Source organism: Lepeophtheirus salmonis, chromosome 3 (genome assembly GCF_016086655.4).
Source record: "Lepeophtheirus salmonis chromosome 3, UVic_Lsal_1.4, whole genome shotgun sequence".
NCBI classification, from domain to species: Eukaryota; Metazoa; Arthropoda; class Copepoda; order Siphonostomatoida; family Caligidae; genus Lepeophtheirus; species Lepeophtheirus salmonis.
The window spans coordinates 17,239,621-17,253,153 of NC_052133.2; the positions used below are offsets into that span (position 1 = coordinate 17,239,621).

Sequence of the window (13,533 nt, forward strand, 5' to 3'; positions counted from 1 at the left end):
AAAAGGGGTGGTTAAAGAGATTCGACCTTTTATTATTGTATCTCGCAGCCTTTTCTCCATAAACAAATGGAAAGATGAATAAAACGACTTGATAGTAGTAATTCAAACCTTTTCAACTATGGTGTACGTCATTACCTTTATTGTATCAAGTACAGGCGCCGAAATATATTTACTAGTTTGAGAGCCAAATGATATACTGGTGACGTTGTCAGGGTGTCTGCCGAATTTGAGCGGGGTGGCAAGGTCGTTTGACTATTTTTGACGGTTTGACAGAGTCGTAATTTTCTAATACCAAATTTGACAAAGAGATTTTTAGAAGATACAATTAACTTTTCTTTTAATTCTAAAGTTTATTTTTTTAAAGAGAGACGTGAAAAAAATTTGATCGAATAACTATTATTTTTTTAAACGAATGTAATTTTTTTTTGTTTCGAAAATTATAAAGAAATTTGGCAAAAGGAGAGTGGGACAATGGCCCTATGATTCCACCGCCATTGGGTTGAAGCAACGTTTTATCCCGATATAAACAGAAAAAAGTCTCAAAATCCTGTGATCGAAGTTAACTAATTATTCCTAATATTCATTTTTTTGGGAATTGTTCAAGGCTTAACTAAAGGAAATTAGAATTCGAGTAATCAACGGAAAAAGAATGAGACAACTCCACAGCTGACAACAGAATGATTAAACCGACTGATATAAAAATAAGTATTTAAAAAAAATAATCTAGTCATAATCATTTTGAAGTACTTCATATATTTATTTTTAATAATGACACAATTAATATAATAAATATACAATTTGGCCAAATGACAAAGGAGAAAAGAGAGTATACTAAATTGATCAACGATAAAAGGATGGGTCAATCTGTTTTTATGTAGGTATTTTTTACTTAGTAAAATGTTGACAATATATGAAATTTATGAATAGTTCTCCTCCGACTGTATGAAACAAATGATGGGTTTATGTAATCTGAAGAAGAATTAAAATATGATTTTGGGGGCGGGGAGTGAGTTAGAAAGAGTTGGAGCAAGTGGGAGGATTCATCCATCATGTTGGTGAAATCTCTAGAACTGAATTTTTATTTAATAAAAAAAAAGAATAATAATAAACTAACAAACAAACGAATCCCAAATGAAAAAGGCAAATATTTTGCGTATCACAGCCTTCAAAAAAAATTAATGGGATTGTACCTTTTATCTTGATTATGATTAAAAAATGATTAATAATTATTATAAATTTTTACGAAACAAGAATAGGCGGAATAGTAATTAAATAAAAAAATGGGGGTTTTTTATGATTATTGTTTTTGTAATTTATTTATTTGTGGAACAGAAGAAAAATTGGGATTTTTTTAAAATATAATATCTTAAGGGTAATTCGTTATTATTGTAGCTAATTTGCAGGAGCAAAATGTGGGGTGGGGGCACAAGGAGGGGTCAATGGGGGCTTAGTATGTAGTGGTAGTTACAATCATCTCGGAAGCGTAACAATGGATAAAACAACACAATATTTAATAATAATATTTCGTACCTTCCTTCATTCCAAATGGAGAATAGAAAAGGAAACCTTCTGATTCTGTTTGAGATCGTAAAATATATTTTTACAAAGACACTCACTAATTAGGTATAGATTGATAAAATTGCAGAGAGGCATGTTCTTTCTAAAATGATGACGACTTTACATAAAGACTTGAGCTAAATTCTCTGGAGCTGAACTCCCTTGAAATGTCAAATAAGTCTTGACGGAGTATGGAGAGGTGGAGGATGGACTTGGAGACTCTCCTTCGTTGTTGTTATTCGTGTTGCTATTGTTTGTGGTGTTGTTGTTGTTGGAGCGTCGAAGCTCAGAGCTTCGATTACTCAGATCTTGTCCCACAGTTGCTTCTGAAGAATCAGAGCGATCCTCCGTAGGAGAAGCTGCAGAATTTGACGTCACAGAGCCTGGTGGTGGAGGAGTATGAGAGGCACCGTCTAACTCTGTGCAAAATGAATAAAAGGAATTTAGTACAAGCTAACGAGATTCTAAGGATCGAGGAGACTAATATATATCAGTGGTGGAAAAGCAAGTTATAAATTATGATAGTTTTAAGATTTTCTACTACTTTCCCCCATCATTTTAGTCGCGTCAGGGATGGGAGTTTTGTAGAGAAAAAATACAGTTTTATTTGACTCGTACTCTACAAAAGTGGCATCCCCCATCGATTTACCTACTCTTTTTTTTGCATGTTTAATTCAAATTTGGAATGTTTAGTCGCCTCTTTACTAGTACACTCGGGTCTCGCTTACCTGAACTAGCTCGAAGTGAAGAATTGTTATTCATGTGAGAAGAGGCCACCGAGGCTGGAGGTTGATGATGGTGGTGGTGAGTATGATGTAGATGAGAGGAATGGAGATGATTTGAGGACGTCGCTCCTCCTCCTCCTCCGAGATGATATCCTGAGTAGGGACTTCTTATTGGGCCTGGATGAGATCCTGATTCCTGACAGACGAGGGATACGAAATCCGAAAAGTTGTCTTGTCCACCTTGATTATTGTTTTCGTTCCCCGTTGCGGTGGCCCCGCCACCGCTTGATGAATATTTATTTGGGCTATGTTGGCCAGAGTCGACTTGGCCATAGTATGAGGATGTGGGTGGTGGATGCAAGGCAGAGTGTTGAGATGGAATGCCTAATATTAAAATGGGTACGTATGAACATTAAGTAGGATTGTGAGTACAATTAAAGAGAGAGAGAGAGAGATACTTTGCTCATTAGAAATGAATGAATTTGTGTTTGAGTGTTATCGTTACGTAACCCTTATAAAAAAAATTTTTTTTTTTTTTTTTAAACCAAGGAGACTGCCAAGATTCTCCATTTTTTTATTTTTGTTTTCTCTTATTTTGTTATTGCATATATATATATATATATGTATGTATTTATTTCCAAAGCCAAAATGAACTTACTATATGCAGATGATAAAATGCTATGATCCACTTGAGCGGGTGGTGTATATGAATTACAATAATATCCAGAGCCTTCTAATTTTACACCATTGATTGCTGACGAAGAAGATCCCGAGCTCCCGGAGTGATGAGATCCATTTCCACCCCCTGACATTATAGATGCTAGAAAAATAAGTAAACACAAAATGAAATAAGCCTTGCGTAAATAGATTTAAGTTTATTAATGTACCTTTCGACAATCGACAAAGTTCTTTGGCTGTAAACACTCCTGATGCGGCAATTGTATCATTACATATGACATCATTAAAGGGATTCCTTGGATAACCTACTTGAGAGGAGGAAGCAAAATAACAGAGAATTAGTATATATATGAGTATTTTCTCGAAGAACTTTTCTTCAAATCTCTCTTAATTCGCTCACCTCTCAAACTTGGTCCGAGATCAGGGTCCTTTTCGATAGCGGAAAGTTCATCTGGAACGAAATAAGAGAGATTTGCTTTTCAATTGTCTGTGCGTGTTTATATTTCGATTCCAAAATTAAGGATTTAAATGTCAAAATTGAACAAGGACTTACCGTTTGAGTTGACGTAATTAGCTAAAAATAAATCCAATTCTCTGACGGAGACATTAATATGATAGGGATTGACACAAAGTCCAGGATGAAGACAGTCATGAGATTTCTCCAACCTCTCACCATCTGTACTCTCAAGAGGAACGGCCTTAAAGAGTATGACTTGAACTAAATCCAGCCTCCAGACTTTATCAGCCTGTCGAAGACAATCGATTCGACGCATTTTCCCTTTTTGATCCGGATTGGATAAAACGCACATGGCAGGCTTTTTTCCAGTGATGGAAAGAACAAAATCCTCTCTACATTCTTGAGCTATATCCTTTCGAAGTTTACCAAGGAGGCGGGAAGCCCATTTTTGTTTTACTTCGGGCTTTTCGGCCTATAAATGAAGAAAAAATATATAATTTAGAATATATGTTTATAAAATAGTATGTCAACAACAAATTAGTGGGTAATTTATTTGATCGGATAACAAATCTCGTAGTAATGAACTTTATAAATAATTATTCCCCATTTATAATATTTTTTCCCCAATCAATTAAATAAAGAAAACCAACACACACTCCCTTTTATCGTGCCAACAATATCATGTTGTTGATGTGTTGGATCTAAAGTAGGGAGAAAGTGCCTTAAATTCACTAATATTAAAATACATATTCTGTAAAAAATAAAGTCATTAATTAATGCAGGAAAAGATTGTTTTACGCTCAAAGGATCCTAAAAATAAAAAAGAGGATGAATGCACATTAACAACATTTACATTATCATCACAAACACTTCATCATTTACTCAAAGCAATGCAAACCCATTTTTCACCACAAATTGACTAAGTGTAAATAATTCACAAAAGATTATTGATGAGAGATCATATTATGTCTTACTCCTAATTGCAACAGTGGTTCTCAAACTGTGGTACGCGTATCCAGGGTTGGTTTAAGGGGACCTTTGTCCTGAGATTAAATTTTCTTACAAACATATTTGACTTATTTAAAATTTTTATCTAAGAAATTGCCCATCATATTTATTTTTGATAGTCTAACATATGTAAATAGTCACTTACTTGAAGAAAATAGAATCTTACGTGTATAAAATTTTTAATTCACAATAGTTCCACTCACGGTAAAACCAGCAAACTTCCTTTAGGTGACATGTCAAAATACGAAATGCATTTATTAAAAGACAACACGAATTAAAAAAATGTAATCTATTTTTATTTTTTTTGCGTGACAATCAATCAAAAAATAAAATGATGCAGTTAAAATTTGTAATATTTATAAACATCGATGAATTTATTTTTGTCAAAATTCGAAAAACTATTTAAAAAATGTATTTTATATACATTTAAAAAATTAAGTCGACCAAAAAAAAAAGTCTTTCTAAAAAAGGGATTTGTAGTTATATAAATAAAACTCATTCCAAAAATGATCACATTTTAAAAGTTTTGTGAAAAATTAATAACCTAGACTCGGCCTTGTATTTGGAGCTTTTGATATTTTTTCAGATGATATACAGTAACAAGGGATTACATTTGTATTCGTTGGGCAAATATTGTCAACTTTTATGAACAAATTATTCATATGAACCCTTTAAAGGCCCGCAAATTACACTTAACGTAGTCAAAATTGTTCCTTACAATGAAAAAATATGATATTTAATTAGAAAGGGGCATTTTTGACTAATTTAACATATCTCAGAAATTTGAATAATAGTCCTATAATTGGCTCAAATATGTCCATGAAAATGTTTGTGTGTTTTTTTTTTTTTTTCTTGATTTGATTCAAGAGTGTTTTTAAATTGACGCACACACAAATACATTTAGTGATGAAGTAACAAAGAAGTACGTAAACATGAAAAACAATGATGTAAAAAGTAACCTTCTTCTGGGCATTCAAAACAATAGATTTCCTTCCATAAAAGGCCTTCCCAGTCAGTGATAGAAAAAAGATAGAAAAAGAAGACCCTATGACTTCGACACTCAATCCTAATAAATCATATGATGGAATACCCACTAAAAAGTACGTAGATACATTCATAACTAGGTAAACGATTATGAATTCAGGAAACCACGCGCGTTCAAAATAAGGTAAAGTGTGCCCATAATCAAATTAATAATAACAATTATAAAAAGATTAGAACCCCTCAAACCCAATTGTATCTGCAATCATCACCTACCATTAACTCCTCCTTGCATCGTCTTTCCTCTTCAAGAGACATTCTTTTCTCATGTTTTTTGAAATATTTACGTTTTGCCGCTTGGAGATTGAACCAGGTATAGGCAAAGGACTTGACATGTGGCAAAAGAGCCTCGATAAAAGGATGGAACTCGTCCTGCAAAAAAGAAAGAATGTTTAGTTATATATATATATTATCAGTTTCAAGTATCGAGTACATAAATCATTAGTTCAAAAATACACAAAAAAATATATATATATATTTTATTTTTGGTTGTACCTTTCAAATATCTAATTATAAGCTCAAAGAAATAAACCAAGTTGTGTACATACTAGTGATGTCACGAGTATTAATTGGTTTACAAATCCCTCAACTGAGAAAAGCAAGTTACATCCGAACCGGGTTTTTTTAATATGTGATCCTTGAATTTGTACGGACCAACCAAAAGGAATAAATTATCAACATTTTAATGTTCTTAAGAAAGTCTAAAAAATATCGTCAAAAAAATATCATTCTGTCCGTCATATTCAAACTTTTTCGAAAAAATATAACTTTAAAAAAATAATAAATTGACTAGGATTTTTTGGCCTCCGTTTGTGAATGACCACCTATACAATAGAGACTTCTACACCTTCCTGCTTGTCCCTAGTATTACATAGGTACTATTTTTAAAGAAAATTGTGTCACAGGGGTGTCCAAAGGGGAGGGCTAGAGGGGTTATAGCGCCCCCCCCCCAAATAAGAAATTTTTGATTCTTACTATAAAATTTAATGATTAAAAGTTAATGAAATATTTCAAATTTTTTTCCAAAAAATCTAATTATCTGTGAATAGCAATAGATTTTTAAAATTCTTCTCAGAAAAATATAATATTCGAATTTTTTTTTTTTTGAAATTTAATTTTAGTATTTTTTTTCCAAAATAATTTCAGTTTTTGTATGAATAGCTCTCAATTTTAGATTTTTTTTTGTGAATATTTATGGATTTTTGAAATTTTCCGACAAAATTTAATTATTAAAATTTTTTTCCACAAATTTTATATTTGAAATTTCATTTTAAAAATTTTTTGTGAACAATAAAAAAATTTTGAAATTTTTTTCAAAAAATAAATAATATTTGAACTTTTTTCAAAAAATTTAATATTTGGCTTCTTGTTGCCAAAAAACAAGGCCCCTACCCCCAAAAAATATATATAAATATAATCCTGCGGACACCCCTGGGTAAGAATCATTGAAACAAAGAATTCCATAGAGGCCGAAAACCTAAATTAAGCATTCCGATTACATCAATATTACCACCATTCCTGACTACAAATGTGCGTGATTCCCTCTAGACCATAAAGTCATAGATAAAACAATACCTATGGAATCAAGCCTAAACAATCCGAAATCAAAGAAATAGTTTAAAGTATAAAAATTATATAGTGCGTATATTATGATTATATTTAATCGCACGTCCTTGAGAAGCACCAGCACAGTTTTTGTAGGATTTCTTGGCAAAAAGTACTTATAAAGGACCTATTAAGAATCCATTGGCTGCCAAATATACATATATATATATGTGATGAACGCTCTATACATCATTATGGCAAAATTCGCCAGATATTATGCACTATTATCTGTGTTCGTGTTGAGACACTTTTTCTTCGGTTCGGACATATATAATTTTTTCTAGATTAATTTGGAGAGATATTTTGATCCTGGACGCAATCTCAGACCGTAGACCGACTTTTTCTATCGCAATATATAGGTGAATTTTTTTTTTTTTTTTTGGTATCGATCTTCGGACCGGTTTTATTCCCATCCCTGATTTATTAGATTTATAATATGAGTCAATCCTCATAGTTTTGATACACAACTGCAATTATCAACCATTCGTCTATTGAATCGTTCAACCACGGAATTTTAAATCAGATCGTTTCAAATCGACTTTTTCTTTGAGGCCGGTACAGATCGAACTTTTTTAAAAGAGCAAACTAATTAGGTCATCTAGAAATCATAACGGTCAGAGACCGATCTAAGATTTTCAGTCTGAAACAAAACACTTCGAACAGAACGTGAATTCACATATACATTATTTGAATTCGAGCATTATTCGAACTCGGAAAAAAAACTTTAAGGCTCACAATTCTCTTAAAATTATTATAACTCGCCGGTTATATTTTAAAGCGAATTTCACTTTACTTAAAACTTTAATCATTATCAAAGCTCAAAAACATTAATCGCATTTCAAAAAACCCTTGAATAAACGATGTACAAAAAAAAACTAAATTTAAATTAGGATTTGATATCGTATTAAAAAGGTGAGACAATTCTCAACAACTCAAAGTCAACCAGACTCGAAAATGTTGAATTGAACACAACACTAATATTCACTAACAAACAAACATAGTTTGTACATATTATTATTAGATAAAGAAAAACAGTAAAATAAAATATAAATGATTAAAAAGCAATCATGTGAAAAAATTGTCAAATCACGGATTGATATGTTATAAGGTAGATATAATATTTTTTCGCTTTTCAAGGTTATATTTGTTCAGGCTCAAAGGCAGAGCAGTAGTTATTGATTTTATATATTTTGGACATTTAATAATATTTTTGTAGGGGATCATAATAATAACAATAAAAGCCCCCATGCTGGGACATCATTCCAACAAGAGTAGAAAATGAATATCAAATTCCTCAGTTTATTAGTATTTATTTCGAGGATGATGATGAATTACGGGGGTGACGGTTAAGAAAGAAAACGTTTCTCTTTTCATCTCCGTTCATGACGGAAATGGGCGAGCGACGTTTGTTTCTTTTTTGATTGAATGGGGGAAAAGAGGAGAGGAGAGGAGAGGGGGGGGAGCTGAAAGGAGTTTCGTCGCCATTTTTCTTTCTTTTCTAATTTATATTCATACCAAAAATACAGGATGATCCCCTTCTGATATTACTAATACCACATAATGTTATAAAAATGATTAATCAGAATTATTTTGCAATAAAAATTGTCAAATTGATTGATTTTCACAAAAGAGATTCACAACAGGGGTGCCAGAGGCAGAAGAAGGAATTCCCTATTGGGCATGAATTTCTTATTTTACTCAATAAAGCCTACAATAAAAAACCTATTAAATAAGTGCATAATGACCGACAGGGTTGCCAGTAGTTGTAGATCTTCAAATTTGATGAAGGGGTATTTAATGAATATATAATCCCGAGTAGACAAGATTTTCAATTTTCACTTAATACATGTTCATAGGTCAGTCGTTGTCACTTTTTTTATTGGAGTGAGTATGGATGGCTCGCCAATGGTCGGGCCAATTAATAATACTGAAAAATATTAGGGATACAAGCCCCCCTTAGATTACGACATTGTAGTTAGGGACAATTTAGAATACGGCTCCGTCGAGTAATGAAGTACAGGATTACCAACGGTAATACGTCAAACCAGAAGGAATCTCTTTTAAACCAAAAACATAGATTTGAAATATATATCTACAATTGTAAGATTAAGGCATATTTAAGAAAAACATAACGAAAAACAGGGGTACCAATAGTAGTTATAAAAAAATAACGAAGTCTTAAACAAAGACATGGACTTCAAATCGAGATAACGTCCTATTTAAGAAGACTATTATTCATTACAAGTGTGGGCCAGATCTAATTTGGGAATAAAGACAAATTCCCCAAATTAACTTTTATAAATAAGTATTTATTTAAAGTATGGACATAAAATAAAGAAATTTATTTTATGTCAAGTGGACTAGTTGCAGTTTATTACCGCATTGATGGGCTATTTTTTTTGTTTTTGTTTATTGAGGGGGTCTGATTGGAATGACTACTTATGCCTCACTATTCACAAGGCCGATAAATACTACTACTGAAAAAAAGGTTCGAGGGGCTGAGACGCCCTCAGGGTTTACCTTCCTTTAGTTTATGATACAAGTCGAACTGTAATGAGTAACTTATATATATATATATATAAGAAATAGTTTCGTACCATAGTACTTAATAACATTGGAAAAGTGAAAATTTCTCCGTTTTTGTCCAATAAGAAACTGCGTAAGGGGGAGAAACCCAGTCTACACAAATGTGTACCTTTATTACAACTTAAAAGAATGATGAAGAGTTGCTATGTATGTATTTCCTGATGCCATGGCACAGCGCCAAATTTTATTATTTTTCAAAAAAAAAAAAAAAAAAAAATTCTTGGCTAGAATTCACAGAATCAACTACATCTACTATCACTATATAATTATAGTATTGAGATGATTAAGAACATAACTTTTTATTTATTTGGGATATTGTATGTCACACATAAATATTTGAACAAAGGACCAAAGAACAACGATTAACGCCGACCCTCTCCACATACATCAAAAAATAGTGTCATAAAACTCTAATTTGCTAAATCATGGAGAGGGGAATTAGTTCTATTTGATCGGACATTGAACAACATCAATCAATAGATAAACATTATATAATTCAAATAAAAAACATTGTTCAAAATTTAAGCAATTAGATAATAATATATATTTTTGAATATACCTTTATATATAATTATATGAATTTAGTTCCTAGTTATTGCGTTTGCTTTTGGTTACAATTGATGAGGCCCATGGAGGCGCCAAGTCATTATTTTCTCTGATATATATACATTTATAAATGCTCTTTAGAAAATGGCTTGCTTTAATTCAAAACTATGCATTTTCCCTTCATTTTCAAGTCGTTTCAATAAGCCAGAAGTCTATTTTAAAATACATGTTTAAAATACGTCCTTCTGCCAGATACTTTTGTCATTCAAATATTGATTGAGTTTACATGCCAACAAATTGTCCCTTATCTAAAAATGGTTAAGAAAGCTCTATGATAGTTGGAAGTATTTGGGGGTTCTTAGCCTGGTTTGAGTTCCTTATAACTAACTTTTGTATGACCAAACTACTAATTTGGCTTAAACTTCAATCTGGACCGTCTTCGTAGTAAAATTAAGTTTATAAAAAAAAATCGCTCTTGATCGGCCGCACAAAAACTGTTGTATATATAACTTCTTTTTTTTTTTTTGTAAAATAAACTTATAAGCATTTTTGATAGAAACATATTTTCAAATAAATTTTTTTGCTATATTTCATGGGGCATTCAATCATTAATCAATGAAAAAAAGTCAAATTAAAAACATTTAGAATAAATAATAGAATTCATACTAAGTTCGAGATATATTTTTTTGGGGAGTTCGTTTTAAATTATTTTTTTAGACCGATATTTCGGTGGAGAAAATCAAAGGATTCTTCTACAAAAAACATCTCATTTCTATATTTGTGACCAATTTTTAGTCTTACAAAAAGGATAACAGTCTCAGGCCGATCTAAGTATTTCTGATGGAAATCCAAAACTAATAAATTATTAGTTGACTTCCGAACACTTTCTTTCATAATCAATAATTTCTAGCTTTAATACGCATGTAGATATCGATTTATACTCAATCAAACTGGTCCTAAATATTTACTGGACTACTTTTTAAAAAACTGATTTTAGAGTAAGGCGTTGAAAATTAAATATCGTTAGGAATTAATCATTTTCTGTTATTAAGAGTGTAATATCATATCCAGAAACAGGGCTGTAATCAAAGGTAGGCCAGCGCCCACATATTTTTTTTTCAGTAATAGTATTTATCGGCTCAATAAATTGTGAGTCATCGTTTGTCACTCCAATTAGGTCCTCAATAACAAATTCGTGACAACGGAATGAATCGACGATTATATTGAGGGATTTCACTCTCATAAGAATCCAATGACTTCATTCAAAGCTATTAATATGTTATGAGACAAAATTTGTATTTACGTAGGGGTAAATATTTGATTTTTTCTAAGGAGTATTTAATTTCAAAACCCTTCACTTCATTCATAATGGATTAGAGTATTAATATATCTATGATTCACCAAAGTATTATGCCCAGATAAATGGTTTCTAATCAAATGCTGTTTGGACAATTCAAGACTTTACCCCCCTCATATTTAAACTGGACTCACTATGTGATTTGCAAATTTTGACTGCAAATATGGTAATGAATAGTAATTAATGATACTGTCCAAAAGATGTCTTGAGAGACAACGCACACACACACACACACACAGTATTAAGTTACTATCAAAGTGACTTTATAAATTATAAACGCGTATAAATACATACACATACATACGTGAGTAATGAGAGAGTTATTTATAAAACTTTTGGCAGAATATCCAAAATTTGTTGGCAATCAATTATGCCATTATGATTATTATTGTTTTGTTTTTTTCATGTGAGAAAATCTGTTTGTTTGTGACAAATAATTCGTCTTTTGCAGAGAAAAGAATCATAGTAATATGCAGTGACTTGACGTCGTGGATGTCGTCCTTACCTGAGAGGTATTTTTCCAATCCATGGTATTGATGGCAGGAGACATCCCTCCAGCAGCGGAGTACATGTCCATTAACTGGTGATGTGTATGATGCGGGTGGTGATGGTAGCCAGCCGCCGCAGCAGCAGCCGCGGCGGCTGCATGGTGGTGGTGATGATGATGTGGATTTCCACCCACATCTTTTATGGGTCCTTGATGAGGATGGTGAGGATGATGATGGCCAGGATGGTAGGCCCCACTTGGTCCCCAACCCGCAATTTTGAAAGCTCGAAAGGGAACAGTGCACAGGGGAAAAGGTTTGGAGGGCGTTTGATGAGAGGAGTTGGAACGAGTCCAAGTAATCGATGATGTATTTTGTATAAGTAAATATGAAGGAATAACGATCAACGAACACTTCTTTAACGCATAACTTTATGGTTCATATGATACGAAGCGACTGGTTCATCTATCTTCACTCAAGAATTCTCCTTTTTTTCTCTCTCTCTCTCTTTCCTTTCGTCTATTTCTTAATGGTAAGTAGTTCCTCGCGCTTTTTCAAGGTACAGCTCCTATGTAGAGTCAGTTAGTTAGAGAAGCACTACCAACGACGGGCGGCAGCTTTTTCGACGGAAAAATCGGGTTCTGTTTGTCATTGGAAGGAGCATTTTCTCTTCTTTTACAAACCCTATATACATACAAACCATAAAAGAGTTTTTGAATGGTTCTTCTTCTCTCCTTTTCCTCTGTTCCTTCCCCCTTATAAAGAGGAAGAGAAGAACCTTAAGCCACGCCTTGCTAGTATGTCAGCCCTTTCAAATAGAAAGAGAAACTCATTCACTTTCTGTACACTACATGGTTAATGTAAGTGTGCCTTTTATACAGAAGGCCGATGCTCTTTTTTCATACACAGATAAAAGATATTTTCCTTCCTTTTTTGGTTCCGGCATAATTAGAATTAAAATAAAAAATTGTCAATGAATATACATATATTGGCATCGTTTCAACTGTATTATTATAAACTACCATCAGTGTTTGTATATCTCCAGTGTAGACCATTATCATTACTACAACAGTATAATTGTGAAGGAAATCGTATTCACGAGAGGCACATGCTATCAACTACTTCTTTTCTCCAAATATATACATGATCATAATATACTGAGCTTTTTCCCGCACGTCATAAAGGGCATCATCATAAATGAAAGAGATGCCATCTTGGAGGGACAAAATTGATATTTTTAGTATGTAAAATGAACAAATCTCCAATACATCTTTGTTCAACTGCATCAAATGCCTGAATTGAAAGTGACTTGATGTTAATTATAAACATTGATATTTGATTTTAATCAAAGTTGTACGTACTGAAAATATCTACAAATGGAAGGATTTGTACAATTTATTTTTTGGGAGATTAACTAGGAACGGCAAAAGTATTCTTTCCATTATAATAGTTAATTTTGATCTACCTACGACAAGGAAATAAGATTGT

At 32.4% G+C, this 13,533-nt stretch overlaps 1 protein-coding gene across 4 annotated transcripts; it reads right to left on the minus strand.

Moving 5' to 3' along the window:
- Positions 1-736: 736 nt before the first annotated feature.
- On the minus strand, positions 737-12,576 carry LOC121114020 (uncharacterized). 4 transcript variants are annotated; one of them, XM_040707829.2, is made up of 8 exons: positions 12,066-12,576; positions 5,683-5,838; positions 3,514-3,889; positions 3,361-3,411; positions 3,170-3,268; positions 2,941-3,102; positions 2,286-2,666; positions 737-1,976 (listed from the first exon to the last, which is right to left on the minus strand). In XM_040707829.2, the coding sequence occupies exons 1-8, from the start codon at positions 12,135-12,137 to the stop codon at positions 1,678-1,680; spliced, it is 1,596 nt and encodes a 531-aa protein (XP_040563763.1). In that variant the 5' UTR covers positions 12,138-12,576; the 3' UTR covers positions 737-1,677. The 4 variants fall into 4 exon arrangements, with proteins under 4 accessions (XP_040563763.1, XP_040563764.1, XP_040563766.1 ...); XM_040707830.2 differs by having other exon boundaries at positions 3,170-3,265; positions 12,066-12,522; XM_040707832.2 differs by lacking the exon at positions 3,361-3,411 and having other exon boundaries at positions 3,170-3,265; positions 12,066-12,533.
- Positions 12,577-13,533: the final 957 nt, after the last annotated feature.